General features: G+C 42.4%; 1 protein-coding gene across 1 annotated transcript in view; it reads right to left on the bottom strand.

Moving 5' to 3' along the window:
- ABTB2 (ankyrin repeat and BTB domain containing 2) overlaps positions 1–21,452 on the bottom strand; it is a 278,269-nt gene that overhangs the window by 41,361 nt on the left and 215,456 nt on the right. The window contains exons 4-7 of the mRNA XM_060261740.1: positions 6,610–6,762; positions 3,574–3,739; positions 809–898; positions 237–338 (exon numbers count right to left, since the gene is read on the bottom strand). Coding sequence (XP_060117723.1) covers positions 237–338; positions 809–898; positions 3,574–3,739; positions 6,610–6,762 — 511 coding nt within the window. The remainder of the gene's footprint in view (positions 1–236; positions 339–808; positions 899–3,573; positions 3,740–6,609; positions 6,763–21,452) is intronic.

Raw genomic sequence — 21,452 nt, 5'->3', positions numbered from 1 at the left:
GTACTCTGACCCAGGGCAGTTGAATAACTACTGTTTAATCTCAAATGTACCATTCTTGACCAAAGTGACTGAATGAGTGATAGCTGGACAACTTCCGAGATACTGAATGATGCAGATACCAGTCTGGTCATGGGACTGAAATGCCCTGAAGCCTACACATTCTGTCTGTCAGTTTTGTTCTCACATTAGAGACGTATGATGTTTTCTCTGTGTTACATGCCTTCTCTTTTACTTACCTGAACCACAGAGATATGTCCGTGTAACACAGCAAAGGTGAGAGCAGGCCAGTGTCGGCTGTCAGGATGCACTGATGGATATCGGGAGGAACTACTGGGAACCTGGGAACATTGAAATATATTAGCTATTGAAATTGCCTTTTCTTCACACTGCACAAATACGTCTGTGAGTGGCACTTCCTTGGTAAATTACAACCCCTGGGAGACTGACACAACTCAGAGAGCAGTGCCAACACCAATCAGTGTACTCATTCCCTTGGGCTTCTCTAATGCTTCTATTGGTTTCCTTCAGATGCTGCTCTTTCAGAGAGGAAACATTCAGTCCTTCAATCTTCCCATTACTATACCAGTGTTAATCATTATCTCATCTGTAGCAGGCCCCGAAAGTGATTTAAGCTTTATGGCTGTGGAACCTGTATGAAATTATTTTATGAGAGAAAACTCATCCTATGGCTGTCCAGCCATAGATGTGATCCAAACAAAGAGACATGTGGTGTTTCCAGGGCATATTTAGTGATGACTTTTGTTAGTTTGAAGTCTGAACAAAGTCACTAGGTTTAGTCCTTACTTACAGGTATATCCAGATTTGCTCCAGCATCAATCAGCATCTGAACCATAGCTTCATCTCCAGCAGCACAGGCATACATAAGTGGAGTCATACCCTTTAATAATAAAAGTTACAGCAAGCCAGTCACAAATGATAAACCTCATGTAATAGCTTCATGTGGAGGAGAACTATATATGCACACATCTATTTAATTTCTAAGTATTTTTGCATTCCCTTTGCATTATGTATGTTAGGCCTAATCCAAAAATGATGGCAGTCCCATTTATTTCAACAGAGGTGATTTTAAGCATGCACTTAAGTCTCTCACTGGAATCGTGGGACTTTGCACAGCCTAGTTTTGGTTATGTTGTCCAGAATGCACCTGCTGGAGATAAGCCACCCAGGAGGCCTCCCTCACCTTTGAAATCTTGTAGTTCTGATGTATTAAACATGGGGGAAGTATATACAAATAGCCATGCATACAGTGGAAGTAAAATGCCAACCAAACCAGGAGAGCCCTGAGGCACCTACTATCAAAGGCATGCCTTGTAATGGCTTTCTGTCTATCCCCATCCTTGATTGCTGCACTCCCCTCCTAGCTCAGCAAACTAATCAACTGTATCTAGAATGAAAGTGGGTATCCTGCCTTGCCAGAGAAGCAAACATATTTCTACAGCCTAAGCTAGCCCTCTGTCATCCATTTTAATTCTGTCCAGTTCTCCTCACACCCTGTCAGCCTCTTAGCATTCCTTTGCTGCTCTACCAAAAAGTGGATTTTCCCTTCCAAATCCAAACAGCAGTAGTTTAACATAAAAATAAATATATAAAAGGGTTCTTTCACCAGTTCTTTGGATTTAGCCACTGTTAGGACTCAGACCTTGGTTTGGAACAAGGAAAGGCTCTGTCTTGCTCAAGAACCATCTGCCCTCCTCATAATCTTCCAGAATCATAGACCACAGACCCACCCCCCTTCTCTTCTCATTGGACATGCAAAGTATATTCTGCATTCTCCCTTTTTTTTCCTGTTCAGGCAGCAAACCCCATCACCACCACCAAGTATCTTTACAGAGGACTAGATGGGATACTAGCTTTCTCTGGGTGTATATGATATTCTGCTGGACTAACTGCTTAGTTTTGAATTGGCTGTATCTCTCTCTATATGCTGTCCTTTTTATTCTAAAGAAAAGTGTATTATTGTCTCCTTCCATTTCTGGAAATATGGTACCAAATTTGAAACCATGTATACAGGTCTCAAAAGAAACACAGGCTGCTTTAGACACATTTAAGAAAGGTTGTACCCACGTACAGGGAGCAGTTTGTATAACAATTGGATCATGTCCAATATATTTATGTGAGCCTACATGATGTGTTTGTAAAGTCTGCTCACGCCCCCCCCCCCCCCAGTGTCAGGGTACTGAAAGGGAAAAGTGGAATAGCACAGGTGAAATAAAGATTAGATAAACCAGGGATAACTCAATTATTAGAAGCTTATCCAGTGCACGACTCTGAAACGTTAAACAACAGATGGTCTTGGGAATTTTTTTAGTGCAAGAAACATTATGTTTGGAACCAGAGAGACAAAATCAGGTGAAACAGTGCACATTCCTGGTCAGGAGCAAAAAACCATTGTAATCTTTTCCCTCACCACAGTAAAGTAGATAAAGGAGAGCGTTTTTTTTAAATTAAGGAAACCACTCAGGGGAGAGTGTTAACTTTCCACATCCCCAGCACTACACCTTTGTTCCAGATCTCTGTCCCCATAACTACATTTTAGACCCAAATTATACATCTGGAGTTTTGATTGTGTATCTCCAGAGTCACATATAGCTGGCTCTAAATAACATGGCCAGGCTGATCATGTGAGTCCAGGGAATTGTTTACGACTCACAAGAGACACACAAAATCCCTGTGAAAAATAAATTGAAGCTTGATCTAGAAACAGCTGATGCACACAAGCCTGCAGATAGCTCTTGCTGGATTAGGGTAAATACTTGGAAACTATCATAAATTGACTCTGACTAGGATTGGAATTTAATGGTAGGGTTGCCAATAGGGTTCCAAACCTCCCACTGGGGGCAGAGTTTTCCCCAATCTCAGGACCTCCAGCCCATCAGCATAGGATTGGCCAACAGGGGAGCCCTGCCCCCAAAGAGCTCCGTCACCACCCAATGTGCCCAGCACAATGACATCACCCAGAAGTGACATAATCATGCCAGGCATGTTGCATGGGATGCTCTAGCATTTTGGTATAAAACTCTTTGGCACCAACCCTAGTTGCCAACCTCCAGGTGGTGGCTGGCTATCTCCTGGGTACAACAGATCTCCAAGTGACAGAGATCAGTTCACTGGAGAAAATGGCGCTTTGGAAGGTGGACTTTATGGCATTGTACCCCATGGTCTTTCCCCTCCCAAAACTCCACCCTCTTCAGGCTTAACCCCCCAAACCTCCAGGTATTTCCCAGCCTGGAGCTGGCAACTCTATTAATGCTTGAAGCAAGAACAGAACAATTTTCTTGCTGTAATGATTCTGTGAAGCCCAAAGGTTTCAAATCTTAGCCACCCAACTCACTGAGACTCAACACAAAGCAGTCTGTTATTCCTGGATCACTAGCATCAATGGCTAGTATGGGGGGGCATTTGCCAAGGCTCATCAAGCACTGGAAGGGTAGTTGAACACCACCATTTTGTTCAGCTCTGTCAGAACCATCTTACTGGGTGCTCTGTATATTTATCTGCCTCCATGGTAGTAATTTGCCCAGGAAAATGAATTTTTCAAGATCCTCTACACACCTGATCATCCATTGTGTTTACCCCTTCAGGACCCAATACTTCTATAGCCTGATTGATCAAATCTGTCCTTCCGCAGTTCAACATTCGAAACCCCAGATCTTGCTGGAATTTTTCGGTGGCTGCCTTGGCATCCATTCTCCGGAAAGAACTAAAACAGCACTCAGGTCTGTTGAGGACATACATAATCAAAAAGGCACAGCTGTAATTTGAAGAGTGCAGTATTGTTGTATCAGTTCCAATCTTTTCTTACAATAGCCCTTGATTTTCCACTTTATTAAGAGTACAACAAGGTGTTACAGAGACATAGAACAGGTGTAATATCATATCAGTTCCTCCACTCTCCTTCATAATGTCTGATACTTGGTTTATACATAGAACTGCTAGTAACAAACTGCCAGAAAATAGAGGAGGTGGAATGGATTGTACCACTTTGGACTGCTTGTTGGTGAATGGAAATCACATTTTCTTAAATACTTCTCGATGTAAAAAAGAAAAAAATCTTGCATGTAGAAATCTAGCACAGCAGAAAGTGTGCTGAGGTGAAAGCTTCCCTCTTGATGTGATGGTACTTTACATACAAGGATTTTTTTACACAAGGGAGCACACTACCTGCAAGAAAAGTGGCATACTCCACCTAATCACCTGAGCATCTTACTGTCTCATTTTGCAAGATCATTTGTACTACAATGTACAATGTGATGCTTTCTTCCATGCTTGGGCTGCCCATTTACTTTACATACACCTTTGTATGTGTGCTAATTGGGCCCTTTAACTGAAATGAATAAGCAGCTGCCCTGGAGGGGCTCTCTATTACAGTCACCCCAGCTCCATGGTCCTATGCAAATGGGTATTTGTTGCTTTTATTTGTTTTATATTCTCTCACTTCTCACTTTTGTTATTGATTGTCCTTGTCATGATCCTAGGCCTAGTGCAGCCTACAGGCTCCAGGGAAGCCTTATTAAAGTAGCTGTAGGGCCTACATTTCTCAGGATCCCTCTGATTGAGTGGGCAGAAGTTTTGGAGGAAAAACTTGCCTAGTGGCGAATAGAGGAGTGGGACCTGGGAAGAATCACCCAAAGGGTGATTAACATGTGGAATTCACTGCCACAGGAGGTGGTGGCGGCCACAAGTATAGCCACCTTCAAGAGGGGTTTAGATAAAAATATGGAGCACAGGTCCATCAGTGGCTATTAGCCACAGTGTATGTGTGTATATAACATTTTTTGCCACTGTGTGACACAGAGGGTTGGACTTGATGGGCCGTTGGCCTGATCCAACATGGCTTCTCTTATGTTCTTAAGAAACAATAAAAGGCTAGCTAGAGAGGGAGGGTTGTTCTCTCTGGAAAAGGCTGAGCTGGGGAGAAGCTACAGCTAGAAGGAGTCCCTCATCCAAAGAGTGGTGAGTCAGCTGGAATTAGAGGAAGAAAACATAGTCACGTCAGGGCTTTTTATTTTCCTTTGCTGTTTATTGTTTCCATGTTTACTATTGCACTAAAAGTTACAACCTACTTGTTCTTGAGCATTTGCAATAAACATTATTGTTATACTACCTGGGTCCACACATCTCTTCGGTCACAGATAAAAGGTGTTTGTTAAGAAGGAAGACATGGGTTGAGTGGGTGTTCTGGGCCCTCATCAGAGTAGTGGCAGCCAGTAGAGGCCCTCTCTGATCCCCTGCAAATGTGACAGTCTCCCAGAGGACATTTGTCATGATACCTGAAGTTTGAGGAACACTAGGTTGCTGGGAGGAAGGGGAATCTGAAATCCCCCCCAGAACTTGTTTTTATTCTGAACTTTCTATAAAAATTCAGGAGAATTTGTTCAATACACAGCACTCTGTTAAATTCACAAGGCCTTTTGGAGATTAATATAGAAAGGGAGATTTAATTACACAGGGAGACTTGGAAGGAAAACGTTTTGCAGTGAGTTTTTGATTAATTTAAGACTTGAAGTATATAAAGGAGAGAATGTTAATATTTTCCTCCAGTGTAATTTTATTTCAAAATCTCAATGTTCAATAAAAGGCATGATTAATCTGCACAACACCTGCCCGTTTCTTGTTATGAATACTAAAGCTTTTAATAGATTTACAAATTGACACTCTAAAGGATGTTTAAATAACTCATCCAAAGCTATATATGGGCTCAGTGCCATTTTCTGACATAAAGTTATTAGATAAATCCCTTCCATCACACATAGGATGTATTTAGAACTAGTAACACTGCAAAGTGAGCAGTAATAAATTATAAAATGAATCTTTTTCATGAATACAATTGCTAATATTTGGAGTTTGGAATGAGTATTTAAAGATCAGTGCACCTGTTATATGAGTCCAGAATTGCTGCCACTTGTCTGCAAACCACCAGAACATTGATAGTGATAAAAACCCTGAAGGCAGCTATTTGTTTTGACTGTATATGCTGTCTGTATACATATAAAAACCCATGTGTCTCCTTCATAGTGTCTCTAAGGAGTGCTTCAAATATGAAACCATTCCTAATTTTTTCTGTTTAGGGAATCATATGCAGTCTGCAAGTATGCTATCATATGTAATCATCATACACACACAATTTTTGATGTATGCATACAAGCTGTACATATGCTAGGATGCCAGGGTCCCTTATGGCTTCCCAGTGTGTGTTCATGTTGCCAAAGACTCACAAAGATGCATATAAAATTGCCATGTACAGTGATTGATACAAAGGCTGAATGCTACTTTCCACATGAAGGGCTTTCTACGAAGGCAATTGGAAGTTCGTATTTGAAGCAGTCTTTAGAGGCAAAGGGTGGTCCTGAGGCTTTTGCTCACACATCAGAAAATTCTTTTCTAGCAGTACTTCTGACAGAGGCACAAAATCTATGGACAAGTCAGTGTTCCCTCACTAATTCACTCAGTCACTCACACCATCAAATCAAGCCTACAGGCCTCCTAAGTGTGCTTTGTGATTAAATCACTGAGGTAGTGTCTTTAATTGACTATGTCTTGGATATAGTCAATAGTCAACACTCCCCCCCCCCCCCCCCACACACATACTTGAGCTGCCGGGGTTCACAGTCCAGCCCTGGTAAAAGCAGCCTGGATGTCTGTCTGATGTCATCGCTGTCCACTGTGAAACTGCGTCGGTGCTCAGCATAGGTTATAGCAACACGCATCCATTCCATAAGTGGGGGCAGCAACATGAAGGGCCTGTAAAGAGAAAGGAGATGAATTCCTTAGACAGGAAACTTAGGAATCTTATGGTGCAACTAAACGAGATGCAACAGATTCATGACTGGACTCTCCTGCTGACTTTAATTTTATTTAATGGCAACCCCAGCAAAGAACTGGAATGAGTCAGAGGCTAGTTTTAATTAAAACTGTCAGGATATTTGACCCTGGATCTCTTACATCTCACTTAGGTTTTTAAAATCCGTTTTAGAAACTTTTTATTGAAAACTCAAATTCTTGCTATGGACCTGAAATATGTGTCATTTGGATAAAATGGATCTGCGTCTGAGCAAATGTGCTTAAGTCTCAAATGTTTGCCTCTTTAATGTAGGACAGCAGGATGGACTTTCTGCATCTGAGATAAAGCCATTTATTTATTGGGTTTTTTATTGTATTTTTAGCTCATCTTTTAACCAAACATTTGCTCTTAAGCAACTTACAGAAATTTAAAATACAAGCTTAATTAAATACAATAAAAGACATTCAAGAAAAGAATGTCTTGCAGGTACATTAGGAGAACTACTCTATACATATTCCAGTGTCCTAAGATTAATTTGAAAATATTTATAAGAGGGCACAACTCTCTGGAAATAACACCCACCACCCCAAAAACTGCCCCTTCAAGATTTGTAAGTTTCTAGAGATGAACAGGCTGATTTGTCTTCTCCACTCCTCCTGCCTTTTAACTGCCCCTCAGGTGCTCGCAACATCCCACCCCTTCCGGGGCATTTCCAGTTCTTCTTCTGGTTAATGTTTCTGCTTAGATGGAGAATTCCTGGAGTAGATCAAGACTTCTTTTATTCATTTGTTTATTCATTAAAGTATTTATAGCTCATCTTTCTCCATGGTTCAAGGTTGCTTATAGTAACAACATTTTCAGTTAAAACCAAAAATAAAACCACAAACCCCAAATCTTTGCCCCTATCCTCTTAAGAACATAAGAGAAGCCATGTTGGATCAGGCCAATGGCCCATCCAGTCCAACACTCTGTGTCATACAGTGGTCAAAAAATTACACACACACACACACACACACTGTGGCTAATAGCCACTGATGGACCTCTGCTCCATATTTTTATTCAATCCCCTCTTGAAGCTGGCTATACTTGTAGCTGCCACCACCTCCTGTGGCAGTGAATTCCACATGTTAATCACCCTTTGGGTGAAGAAGTACTTCCTTTTATACGTTTTAACCTGTCTGCTCAGCAATTTCATCGAATGCCCACGAGTTCTTGTATTGTGAGAAAGGGAGAAAAGTACGGTACTTCTTTCTCTACTTTCTGCATCCCATGCATTATCTTGTAAACCTCTATCATGTCACCCCGTTTCTCCAAGCTAAAGTCGACGTTTCTCCAAGCTAAAGAGCCCCCAAGCGTTTTAACCTTTCTTCATAGGGAAAGTGTTCCAACCCTCTAATCATTCTAGTTGCCCTTTTCTGGACTTTCTCCAATGCTATAATATCCTTTTTGAGGTGCGGTGACCAGAACTGCACACAGTACTCCAAATGAGACCGCACCATCGATTTATACAGGGGCATTATGATACTGGCTGATTTGTTATCAATTTCCTTCCTAATAATTCCCAGCATGGTGTTGGCCTTCTTTATTGCAATCGCACACTGTCTTGACATTTTCAGTGAGTTATCTACCATGACCCCAAGATCTCTTTCTTGGTCAGTCTCTGCTAGTTCACACCCCATCAACTTGTATTTGTAGCTGGGGTTCTTGGCCCCAATGTGCATTACTTTGCACTTGGCCACATTGAACCTCATCTGCCATGTTGACGTCCACTCACCCAGCCTCAACAGATCCCTTTGGAGTGCCTCACAATCCTCTCTGGTTCTCACCACCCTGAACAATTTAGTGTCATTTGCAAACTTGGCCACTTCACTGCTTACTCCCAACTCCAAATCATTTATGAACAAGTTAAAGAGCATGGAACTCAGTACTGAGCCCTGCGGCACCCCACTGCTTACCGTCCTCCACTGCGAAGAGTGCCCATTTATATTCACTCTCTGCTTCCTATTAATCAGCCAGTTTTTGATCCACAAGAGGACCTGTCCTTTTACTCCATGACTCTCGAGCTTTCTAAGGAACCTTTGATGAGGAACTTTATCAAAAGCTTTCTGGAAGTCAAGGTAAAACAACATCTATCGGGTCTCCTTTGTCCACATGCTTATTTACCCCCTCAAAGAAATGTAACAGGTTAGTGAGGCAAGATCTTCCCTTACAGAACCCATGCTGAGTCCACTCTTAAAAGGTGCCTGCCATTCACCCCCCCCCCCTTAAAGGTCTCCTGAAGATCTCCATGGAGGGGGTTCTCCTTCACCTCTTCAGGGAGCAGGCCCAGGCTCTGGTTTATTCCAGACAGGTCACCCTTAGTGGTGGGATAGACAACAAATGGCTGCCTGACAACCATAGCTGGTAAATACAGAGGATACTCAGTGAGAATATTGTATTTTTTGACAACCATAGCTGGCACACAGGGGGGCATATGGGAGAAAGATAACCTGTTTGTGGGAAGCAGTATAGAAGCCTAATTTATGAAGTCAAAAGTGCTACAAGTCAGCCCCACGTTCTATAATACTGAACATTTTTGGAAATGGGGCAGTGGATGGGTTGGAAACAGACCCATTTTGAATGAACACAAATTTTAGAAGAGTTTTGGACCAAAACAAAATAGGTTTGAAATTCTATGAAACTGGATTGCTCTGTGCCCTCATCCTAGTAGCTTTGCCTTGTCACTAAACACAATGGGATTTCAGTTAACCCAACTCTTAGAAATGCACCCAATTAATTCAAAGGTATAAATGAAATAGGTTTATCTATCTATCTATCTATCTATCTATCTATCTATCTATCTATCTATCTATCTATCTATCTATCTATCTATCTATCTATCTATCTATCTGTCTGTCTGTCTGTCTGTCTGTCTGTCTGTCTGTCTGTCTGTCTGTCTGTCTGTCTGTCTACTTTCATTATACTCAGTTGAAACGATGCATTTAAATATTTAAATGTATGTTTGAAGTAAATATGGAAAGAGTTCAAAGTGCATACAATATATTTGGTGTACTGTAAACAGACTATCAAGGGCTATAATTATTAGGGATGTCAGCTTGGGTTGGAAGGGATTTCAATGCCATAGAATCTATCTTCCAAAGCTGCTATTTTTTTCTAGTTGAACTGATCTCTGTCACCTGGAGATTATTTGTAATAGTGGGAGATCTCCAACCATCACCTGGAGGCTGGCAACCCTAAAATTAAATCCAGTGCTTATTGGAACAATATAATTTATCAAATTACCATCACAATGAGCAGTGGGATGTAACCTTCATAAATGATCATTCATGTCAGTATCTTTTCCACTGTTCCAAAAAACAAATTATTGTAATAACTATATTGTTGCCTTCAGAATGAATAACATACCATCTAATTATTAGCTTCAGATAATTCTTGTATAGAATTGAGTATGACAAAACCCTTTTTCAGCTTTCCGGCTATAGTCTCATTTTTCCAGTAAAACTAGTTAGCCAGCATCTTGTGCCTACTTAACCATAGCTTTTCCATTTGTTCTGTCTGCCTCCCATTAGTATTTCAATATTATTTTATATTACTTTGAAACCATATGGCTTGCATCTTTTATATTTTTAAAAGTTTCAAATTTCTGACTTGTTCTGACTTTTCAATTTCAAAAAAGTTCTTATTGGGAGATGTTCAAAGATCTAAACAATATTTTACAGTTTTCTTTTCATCTGAAACCACTTTGTTCAATGCTGATGTCTGAGCCACACAAAGCTTTAAGAGCAATCAAAGAGGATTTCATTTTTATTTGGATACAAGAAAGTAGATCCTCCGTGAAATTTCTATACTGGCAATCTTTTTTTTTCATTTTTACACAGTACACTGGCATGGTGGAGGAGCACTTTGACATTAGTATGTTTGCTAAAAAATCTTGAAAAATGTTACGCAACCTCAACTGATATTTCACATACACGGGGTGGAATTCTAGCAGGAGCTCCTTTGCACATTAGGCCACACCCCTTTGAAGTAGCCAATTTTCCAAGAGCTGACAGTAGGCTCTTTTTTGTAAGCTCTTGAAGGATTGGCTACATAATAATAATAATAATAATAATAATAATAATATTTTATTTTTATATCCCGCCCTCCCCGCTAGGCGGGCTCAGGGCGGCTAACAGACACGGGAGTCTCATGATTCAACATTAAACAATAATAGACATGGGAGTCCCGTGATTCATAAAACATAACAACTTAAACATTAATTACAATAAATTATTTAAAATACATAAAAACATATAAACATATAAGATATAAAAATAGGTGCTAAAATGATGTATTTAAGATGGCTGAGTGTCTATTCATTCATTAATCAGGTTCCGTCTTAGTTGCCACATGGTGACTCAAATGCTAACTGAAAAAGAAATGTTTTGCAAGCCCTGCGGAATTGGTTCAGGTCCCGCAGGGCTCGCACCATCTCTGGGAGATCGTTCCACCAGCGAGGGGCTATCACCGAGAAGGCCTGCTCCCTAGTGGCCTTCAACCTAACTTCTCTTGGCCCAGGGATTGTTAATAAGTTCTGAGAACCAGACCTCAGTGCTCTCCGGGGTACATATGGGGAGAGGCGGTCCTTTAGGTAGGCAGGTCCTCGGCCATATAGGGCTTTAAAGGTAATAACCAGCACCTTATAGCGAACACGGTAGACAACCGGCAGCCAGTGCAGATTGCGCAGCCCAGGCCGTGCAGGCTCCCACCGTGGTAGTCCCTCCAGCAGCCTGGCCGCCGCGTTCTGGACTACCTGGAGTCTCCGTGTTCGGTACAAGGGCAGCCCCATGTAGAGGGCATTGCAGTAGTCTAACCTCGAAGTGACCGTTGCGTGGATCACAGTTGCCAGGTCGGTGCGTTCCAGGAAGGGGGCCAACTGCCTCGCCCTCTTGAGATAGAAGAAGGCGGATCTAGCAGTGGCAGCTACTTGGGCCTCCATTGATAGGGAGGACTCCAGTAGCACCCCCAGGCTCTACATCAGGGGTGTGTAGCCTAATATGCAAAGGAGCTCCTGCTAGAATTCCACCTCTGCACAAACATATTTATTTGTGGCATTTCTATCCCACTTTTTCTGTAGGAAGCTTAAGGCTGTGTACATATAGCTCTCATATGGTCTACAAATCTACCACATTTGTACCACATTCAAGATACTCAGGGAAGCATGCATAATTTTATCCTCAGAACGCCATAAAGAACATTAGGCTAAGAGAAAATGATGCCCTAAATTCACATATTTTAGACTGAGAGAAGGTGATGCCCCTAAATTCACTGTGGTGAAAGTGGTTGTGAAGAAAGGCATTTAACAAGTCATAACTTTGAAGAGTACAGCTCTGTTTAGGAATTCACTTCTAGTGAGTTCACGGTATGGATAGGAACACAGGTCCTAGTTCAATGCTCTAATCACTATACCATGCTAGTGATCTCAGTCTTCCACCCAGGTACTTTCCTGCTCCACATTTTGTTAGCTTAAGCAAGGATGTGCTATATCAAGAGCTGTCAGCAACATGTCTGGGTGCCAAATGTCAGCAGCACATAACATTTTTCCTCCTAGTGCATGATCTTTGTAAGGAAAAGAGGAGGCATGTATCAAAAGAGCTCTCAAAAGGCAGTTTAATGAAAAAGAAATGATAGACCTGGCTTTTACTGCACAGCAGGGTTAATATTTATGAAAGCAAGAAATCCTGGACAGAAATAAGTAAGCAAAGGAGAAAGAACTGAGCACAACACTCACCAAACAGCAGAATGATAAGCCACCAGGAGACATTAAAGGAAGATAAAGCCCATTAGGCACAGCATTTTAGCCCTATCCTTTACTATCGCAGTATGCGGCTGCCACAGGCAAAGTGACTTTCAGTGTGTCTAATGGGTTATACCAGCTGCTTTCCCTCTAGGTCTATATCTTCAGCATTCTTGAGCTGTTCAGTTGTTGAACAGAACAGTATAGTGAAGGAGAGCCCCTGAATAATTAATTAATATCTCCAATAATAATAATATTTGTCATATTGAGTAAAAATATGCTTTGTCTTCAAACAAAGGGGTCTGTTGTAAAACTGCCATTAGAAACTGACTTTACCGCCCAGTGGGTGTGAGCTCCAGCTGTAGGATTAGATAAGGGAACAGCCTCCTACAGGCGATTTGCTGTATATAGATAAGTAATGAAACTTCGTCATGGAAATTTACTAGGATTTCTGTGAAGGCGGGACCTTTGAAATCAGATAAACTTGAGTGCCTGCCTGCTTGTTTTCTGTGTGAATAAAACGATCTGTATGTAGAATGATTTTAACACAGTCATTTTGGGGGCCCATGCCTGACTGGGTTCTGCTTATGGTATCATAAAGTAAACCTCACTTCAAACCAGTAAGTCTGTGCAGACCTTGTTATTTCTCTGCTTCAATAGCACCAGACAAAATAGCACAGAATAAATACATGCATTATACAAATAACAAATGGTGGTAAAAGATGAAGTTGTAAATACAAAGATTCTGGATAATGTTAGAAATGTCAACATAAACAGTGTTAGAAATGTCAAGATTTACAGTGTAATCCTAAACACTGTTCTATAGGGTTGCCAGGTCTTACCTGGCTAGCGGTGGGGAACTCCAGCCGTCTCTACTGGAGACCTCTACTGCTGCATGCACCACAATAACACCACCTGGAAGCAGCGTCATCACATCAGGTACATTTGGGGGGGGGGGAGACTCTATGGTCAACAGAGTTTTCCCCAAATGACAGAGCATCACCTGTGCAACACGCCCAGTGCAATGATGTCCCGCAGCAGATTGGAGGCCCAAATGCAGGGGAGCCCTACTGTTCTAAGGTGTTTTCCTCTCGAGAACAGGTTTGTGTGGTCTTCCCATATCTACTGCAGCTCTTGACACAGCACAGAAGCAATGTGGATTCCACATGACAGGTTTCACCACAGCTTTCCTGCCCTATATCCCTGCCCGCCCCCCGCCCCTGGGACATTTCCAGTTTGTTTTTAAAATGGCAATTGAATATCATTATAGCATTATAACAATCAGGTTCACTGAATTCCCAGCTTCCATGCTTTATTTTCTTTTTTTAAAAGCAACTTTCTAGCCTCTTTTGCTGTGGAGATATAAGGAGAAAGGGTGGGGTTAGAGACTTAATACTAATGATGAAAGCTTGGTTCTCTGACCTCATACATAGTTACATCCAGGCCTCATTTTGGGTAGGAGCTCACAGGAGTGGAGCTCTGGAACCTCTAAATTTTATTGTGCTCTTTCTTTCTCCCCACCCCCACAAATACTTGCTTCTGGGATCCATTGTTCAACCCCCTGTAAGAATTTTGCTGAACTCTACGATTTGACAAACTTCCTAATATTGCCCCCCACAAAAAATGGAAAAATAACCAAAACATACAAAGCAGACAGATGGAAATCTTCATGCTACTGTGGTCACATAGGAGAAAGTCATATTAAAGTATGATGGGAGTAAGGTTTTATGATAACAATTATAACTCAAGAAGCATTTTAAGGTAGATGCTGAGCTGATATAATTTAGTACACCTTCTGGCAATGTCAGGGGTGTGTGACATATGCAGGACAGAGAGGTGAAGGGGCCGCAGGCTCCTGGCAGAGGGCAGACAGATCTCCTTTTGCTGAGCCTCGCTGGGAAGGGGGCATGTTGCATTTCCCCCCCGCTGCCTTCTTACCCCCCACCCCCCCAAATGACAACGGGACTGAGAGAGGCAGCACCCATTTCGCCTGCCTCTAACTGGCCCTGCAGGGGCGCATTGGGTGGTGGTGGTGGGGAGAGATGGCCTTCAGCAGAGTTTGGCCCCTGTACTTGTTGGCCTCCAGCCTGGGAGTCAGCCCTATGGAAGAGGCCTGAAGAGGATACTGGCCAGGGATGCTTTGGATTGCCTCCCCCATCCCCCACCCCAACCAACCCCTCATTTTATAGGATGACTAAACACTCTGGGATTCCCCAGCAGGAGCACAGCCTTGGCCGGAGCTACTCCAGAGTCAATCCTGCTGAGCTGCAACAGGCACCTCTGATGGCTGAAGTCTGGCCCAGCAGGGGTTGTGGGGACACTGCTCTCCATATGAAGGGCAGGAAGCCTTTGTCGGTCTTTTGCAGCTCTTAAAGGGCGAAAACAGCTTAGCTAGAGAAGCCCAGGCGGGGTTGGGGGTGGCACTTCTGAATAGGGAAAGCAAACAGGGAGGGCTTGGGGGAATTAGGTTAATCTTGGCTAATTAGAAATGTTAGCAAATATATAATTTTCCCAAGAATATTTTTCAAATGCATAATGAATTTCTAATGAGTCCCAGGCAGTCTGAGACTAAAAAAAGGAACATTTTGGAGGAAAAGCCCGATCAGCACTACCACTGAGGAGATGAAATTATTTTTGAAGGTTTTGATTGATGTTGCATTTGCGCACAATCTGTTATTGCTGTGCACACAGTCTTTGTGTAACTCAATTATTCCCATTTGAAGTCAATGCCAGTGTTTTCTTAGTGAAATGTTAAATTAGATTTAGATGGTGGATAATTAACTGGAGTCTGCGAACTGCTCCAGAGATAGTTTTGCTCCTAAATTACAAATGAAAAACTAATACTTGCTGTATATGGGGAACACTCTGATGCTACAGAGGTAATATGCATCAGATCACCAACTCCCTATTTTTTGATACAGCTGTACTGGGGAAGAGTGAAGGGCAAGTCCAAGTAATCACAGAAAAAGTGAAGTGGCTGGGCCAAAGCCGAAAGGATGCTCAGCTGTGGTTGTGTCTGATGGTGAAAGAATAGTCTGATGCTGCAAAGAACAATACTGCATTGGAACATGGAATGTAAAATCTATGAATCAAGGTAAGCTGGATGTAGTCAAACAAGAGATGGCAAGACTGAACATCGACATCTTGGGAATCAGTGAACTAAAATGGACAGGAATGGGCGAATTTAACTCAGAGGATCACTACATCTATTATTGTAGGCAAGAGTCCCGTAGAAGAAATGGTGTGGCCTTTCTAGTTAACAAGAGAGTGAGGAAGGCAGTAATGGGATACAACCTCAAAAATAGAGTTTTTTCATGAGAACAAACTGGTCATAGCAAACACCCTCTTCCAACAACCTAAAAGGGGACTCTACACATGGACATCACTTGATGGGCAACACAGAAATCAAATTGTTTATATACTCTGCAGTCAAAGATGGAAAAGCTCCTTACAGTCAGCAAAAACAAGACCTGGAGCTGACTGTGGCTCAGATCATGAGCTACTCATTGCAAAATCCAGGTTTATACTGAAGAAAACTGGGGAAGCCATTAGGCCATTCCGGTTTGACCTTGATCACATCCCTTATGAATATACAGTGGAGGTGAAGACTAGCTTTAAGGAACTAAAGTTGATAGAGTGCCGGAAGAACTATGGATGGAGGTTCATGACATTGTACAGAAGGTAGCAATCAGCACCATCCCAAATAAAAAGAAATGCAAGAAAGCAAAGTGGCTGTCTGATGAGGCTTTACAAATAGCTAAGGAAAGAAGGAAAGTGAAAGGCAAAGGTGAAAAGGAAAAATTCACCCAACTGAATGCAGATTTCCAGAGAACAGCAAGGGGAGAAAAGGAGGCCTTCCTGAAGGAACAATGCAAAGCAATAGAGGAAAATAACAAAATCAGAAGGACAAGAGATCTTTTCAAGAAAATTGGAGAAATCAAGGGTACATTTCGTGCAAAGATGGCCATGATAAAAGGACGAAAATGGTAGGGACCTAACAGAAGCAGACAAGATCAGGAAGAGGTGGCAAGAATACACAGAAGAATTATACATGAAGGATCTCAATGTCCTTGACAACCATGACAGTGAAATCGCTGACCTTGAGCCAGACATCCTGGAGTGTGAAGTCAAATGGGCCTTGGAAAGCATTACTAAAAACAAAGAGAGCGGAGATGATGGTATCCCAGTTCAGCTATTCAAAGTCCTAAAAGATGATGCCGTTAAAGTGATGCATACATTATGTCAACAAATTTGGAAAACGCAACAGTGGCCACAGGATTGGAAAAGGTCAGTTTATATTCCAATCTAACATGGTCAGGAGGTATACATGTAAAGACCACACACATGTATATCCCCCTCCTTCCTCATTAATAGCTACTTTCTGCATATGATGTGACTGGATCTTTCAATAAATCCTGACCCAGAGATACGGCAGATCTGTCTGCCCCCAATCAAAACTTTGGGTGCATCAGAAATGTGTTAAATGCCAGCAGTTGCAGTTAACTAGGGAGAGTAAGAAACCACAACTTAATACAGATTTAGTATTTCTGATTGGGGTTTTTCTTGCCTTAAGTGTTCCTCATAGACTAAAAAGAGTAATCAGATACAAAGAAGGGCATGGCAACTTTACTTATAGACAGATTTTAATTATAATAGTAATAACGTTAACAGCAATCCTTCGCTGATTAGCAGGACAGGCAGTTTCAATAGAATACATCATCTCACGCCCTAATGGCCAACTGCACCTGCCAAAATTTCCTCCTCCACATACCACTAAAGGTACAGAAGTCCTATCCTCCTTTGCATCTGGACACTACATCTAGAAGCCAGCGCAGCATCACAAAGAAAACCACTGACACAGAATGAGTGACACCTCATGTGGGTTAGTTTTCCCACTGTTGCTCCAGTCTCAGTGCAGGTTTTTGAAAGCACGAGATAAGGGGTGTCAAACCAGCCCATCCATAGCTTTAATCTGGCCTGAAACTCTTTTCTCCCCCCCTCCCCACTCCTGTTCTCACCCTTTGAAGCTCCAAGGCTGCCAAAGTTCCCAATTCCTTCTGCTGCCAGCTGCAGCAGGAAGCTCTTCTGGGCTTGCAAAGCTGCAAAGAAAATGCAGAATGGCTTTTCCATTAAGGTCTCTATGCCCAGATTGGTAGGCTACCTCTACATTAGCGACCTTAATGGAAAATCCATTCCATGTTTGCCTTACAACTTTGTGCTGCAATGTGTTTCAATTAGAGTTGCCAAGTCCAATTCAAGAAATATCTGGGGACTCTGGGAGCGGAGCCAGGAGACATTGGGGGCAGAGCCAGGAGCAAGGGTGTGACAAGCATAATTGAACTTCAAGGGAGTTCTGGCCATCACATTTAAAGGGACAGCACACCTTTTTAAATGCCTTTTTCCCAAAGGAAATAATGAAGGATAGGGGCACCTTCTTTTGGGGCTCATAGACTTGGACCCCCTGGTCCAATCATTTTAAAACTTGGAAGGTACTTTGGGGAGAGGCACTAGATGCTATAATGAAAACATGGTGCCTCTACCTCAGAAAACAGCCCCCCAGAGCCCCCGATACCCACAGATCAATTCCCCATTATTCCCTATGGGAATCGTTCTTCATAGGGAATAATTGCCCAGTAGACATCCCCCCACTGCTTTCTGATGACCTTAAAGCGAGGAGGGGGAGGTCCTCCAAACCTCACACACTTACTGGGTCTGAGTTCCTCCAAACGACATCTGAAAAGAATAGAGGCTATGCTGCTCCCTCTCTCTCTCTCTCTCACACACACAATTAGTTGCTCTGAAATGAAAGCAAAACAAACCAAGGGACTGTGTTGCTGACCCTTCCCATGAAGTACTTCCTGCTCAACTTTAAAGGCACACACACACGCACACATTTTGAAATGGACCTGTCTGCAGATTTCTAAACCTGCCCCAGATCTAGAGCTACATGGTGGCTGTGGGGGCGGGGCTTCCCCCGCCAGCCAGCTGGCTGGGGGCGGGGGGGGGGAAGCCTGTAAAACCGGGAGTTCCCCTGCTGGGACCTGGGGATTGGGAAGCCTAGTTTCAATGGAATGGAGCTCAGTTTCACTTTCCAGGGTCCTATGGCCAATTGAAGCTGTTGCTTCCTGGAGTTGTGTTCTTGCAAATAAACAGTTGATGCTTTGAGCCAGCTTGTCTCTGCTGAATGGACCTGAGAACTGGTGCCCAGTGAGCACTCTAACCTAGAAATCCACAGCCAAAGGGGGATATTACACTGGAGAGTCATTGCCAATCTGAGTAGATCGGTGGGGGGGTGGGGGAGAGAAGCTTGCAATGCGCAACCATTTAATATTTCCTAGGCTCAGAGCACTTTATATCTTTAGTTTCTGCTGTGATTTTTGTGCTTTTTCTTGCTGTTTATTTTAAAAATTCCATTGCTAAATCCCATTATTTCTCCACTTTTTCATTTTCAACAAAATATTGCAAGAGTTTTAAGCACATTTGTATTTTAAGTAAAAAATTATATAATAGTGTTTATCTGTGTCCTTTATAAAGTTTATATCTCCGCTACCTGGCATTACATTTTATGACATGAATAGCCTGGCCCCACAAAGTTCCATTTATGTCAGATCCGGCCCTTGTAACAAATTCAGCACCCCTGCACTGGATGATCCTCTCTAATGAGGAATTCCTCCCACCCCTTACAAGTGAAACCCAGCACCAATTCTATCTGGTTGGGTCCACTGGGACACAAGCAATTCAAGATTGCAGCTTCAACATTACTACAGCTAGAGCTTAAGCCTGTTTGGAAGTCTTTCCTTCTGGGAAACTCTTTCCCCTAATTCCAGATATGTTGCTACTTGGTTATGGTTAGCGTGGTGGGGGCAAGAATATACCCTTGTGCCTGACTGCTCCATCTGTTCTGAGGCTGATGCCTAGCACTGGCAACAGACTCAGAGGTTAAGTCTGAGTGTTAATTCAGGTGGACAAGGAGGCAAGCAATTCACACTACTCCCTTCTTCTCAGCCACCTAGTTGCTTACACCTCAGCTGCTGGTGTGACAGTGCTATCCCTCCTGCTGCATATTCTGGCCCTTGAAAACTGGATGAAGCAGCTGAGATCATCCATCTGCCCAGCAGCAAAAAAGCAGTGTGATGATATAGCAGTTATGCCACTTTCACATGCAAGGTTTTCTTTTTTTGAGGGGGGCGGATTTCCATTGAGATGAGTGCAGCAAATATCACCCTTAGTAAGCAAAAGGGCTTAGGACAAATAATTCAATGCTGTAGTTTTCTGCCTGCTTTTGTGAGGTTTGTTCTGGGAGCAATCCAAGCTGGAGTGTGTTCATCTGCAAATGTAGTAAATAAAATTTTACGAGTCCACAGTTTTTATGAGTAGGCTACTGAGGGTCAGAAAAGTTATTTGTGAAACTGGAAATGTCTATTTAACCCTGAACCTAAAGAATGTTCTGAAATGAAGGACTAAATAGCTTCATGGGTAAGAAGATTTCAAAGACATTGTCCAACCACATCCCCATAGAGCCATTAGACAAGAGTGCACCTAACACCTTGAGAATGGTCCAAAAAAGGGAGTATTTTCTTGCAGGCAATCAGGCTTTCTGAACTTTTCTGTGAGTTCCCTCTGTAGCTAAATATATCAGGCAGCTGACTGTCTCTGAGGCAAATCTTGCAGTTGAGGGCTGGCAGTTCAATCCAGCTAAGGATCAGAAAGCATGTATGTATTTTGAACGTTTTATATGCAGAAGCTTTATGTTAGTAACATAAGCAAGGCTTTTTTTTGGTAGAAAAAGCCCAGCAGGAACTCATTTGCATATTAGGCTGCACCCCCTGACACCAAGCCAGCCGGAACTGTGTTCCTGTGTGTTCCTGCTCAAAAAAAGCCCTGAACATAAGATTTTGATTTGCAGAAGTACAAACAGGGAAAATGTACATTTTCCTGTGAATTAATGAGGCTTGCACAGCTTGTGAATCACTAAGCTGAATGCAACCCCCTAGTCATGGATGGCTACTAGAGCTCCTCTTTTTGCAGCCTACTTGGATTGTCAAGCACTTGGCAACCTCAGATACGCAGCTAGAGGGTGGGCTGAGTTTAGCATTACAGTTTCCAAACTAAGGCTGAGAAAGAATAAATCTCTTCTTTGCTGGCATGTAACAAAAGATCAAAGAAACCTTGAAGAGCCATGTAATGCTATAAAATAACAAGATTTAGCAAAAAAAAAAAAAGTGTAATGAATCGTCACAATAGTGGTCACCATTTAGTGAAGAGTTCCTGGCCTGTTATAGCTGCTATAAAGTGTGATTTTCCTACCTCCCCCCTTTCCAGCAACAGGATTTCAATGAGAATGTAAGGCTGCCGTGGAAGAGGGCAAACAGGGAAACTGAGGAAATACTTAAGCCTGTGGGACCAATTGTCACTATTCTACATTTAAAGAACAACTTATTTTACCAATATCATATTGGAGTATATTTTTGTTATGATTGCCAACCTATGGGTGGGGCCTGGAGATTTCTCAGTATTACAAGTGATCTGTAGAGTGCAGAGATCTGTTCATTTTAGGATTGCCAGGTACCTTCTGGCAGCTAGCAAGGGTGGGGGGAGACTTACCAGCAACACACTGAGCCTGTGCCCCTGTCACTGTCAACTTCCTGCATACACCAGAAGTGAATCATCATGTTGTTGGCAATGTGATGCTGTTGTCTGAACAAAAATTCTATGGTAGAAGCTGTTTTTACCATAGAGCTTTGGCTCAAATATCAGAGTGTCCCTGCATTGCTGTTGACATGATGATGGCACTTCTGGTGCATGGCGAAAGTTATGTTGCCACACTGCCCGTGACAGAGGCTTAGGCCTCAGTGTGAGGGATTCCCCACTCCT

This window comes from Heteronotia binoei, chromosome 21, assembly GCF_032191835.1.
Source record: "Heteronotia binoei isolate CCM8104 ecotype False Entrance Well chromosome 21, APGP_CSIRO_Hbin_v1, whole genome shotgun sequence".
Classification (NCBI taxonomy): Eukaryota; Metazoa; Chordata; class Lepidosauria; order Squamata; family Gekkonidae; genus Heteronotia; species Heteronotia binoei.
The sequence above is the reverse complement of the archived record's forward strand: the minus strand, read 5'-3'. Positions and strand labels throughout refer to the sequence as shown.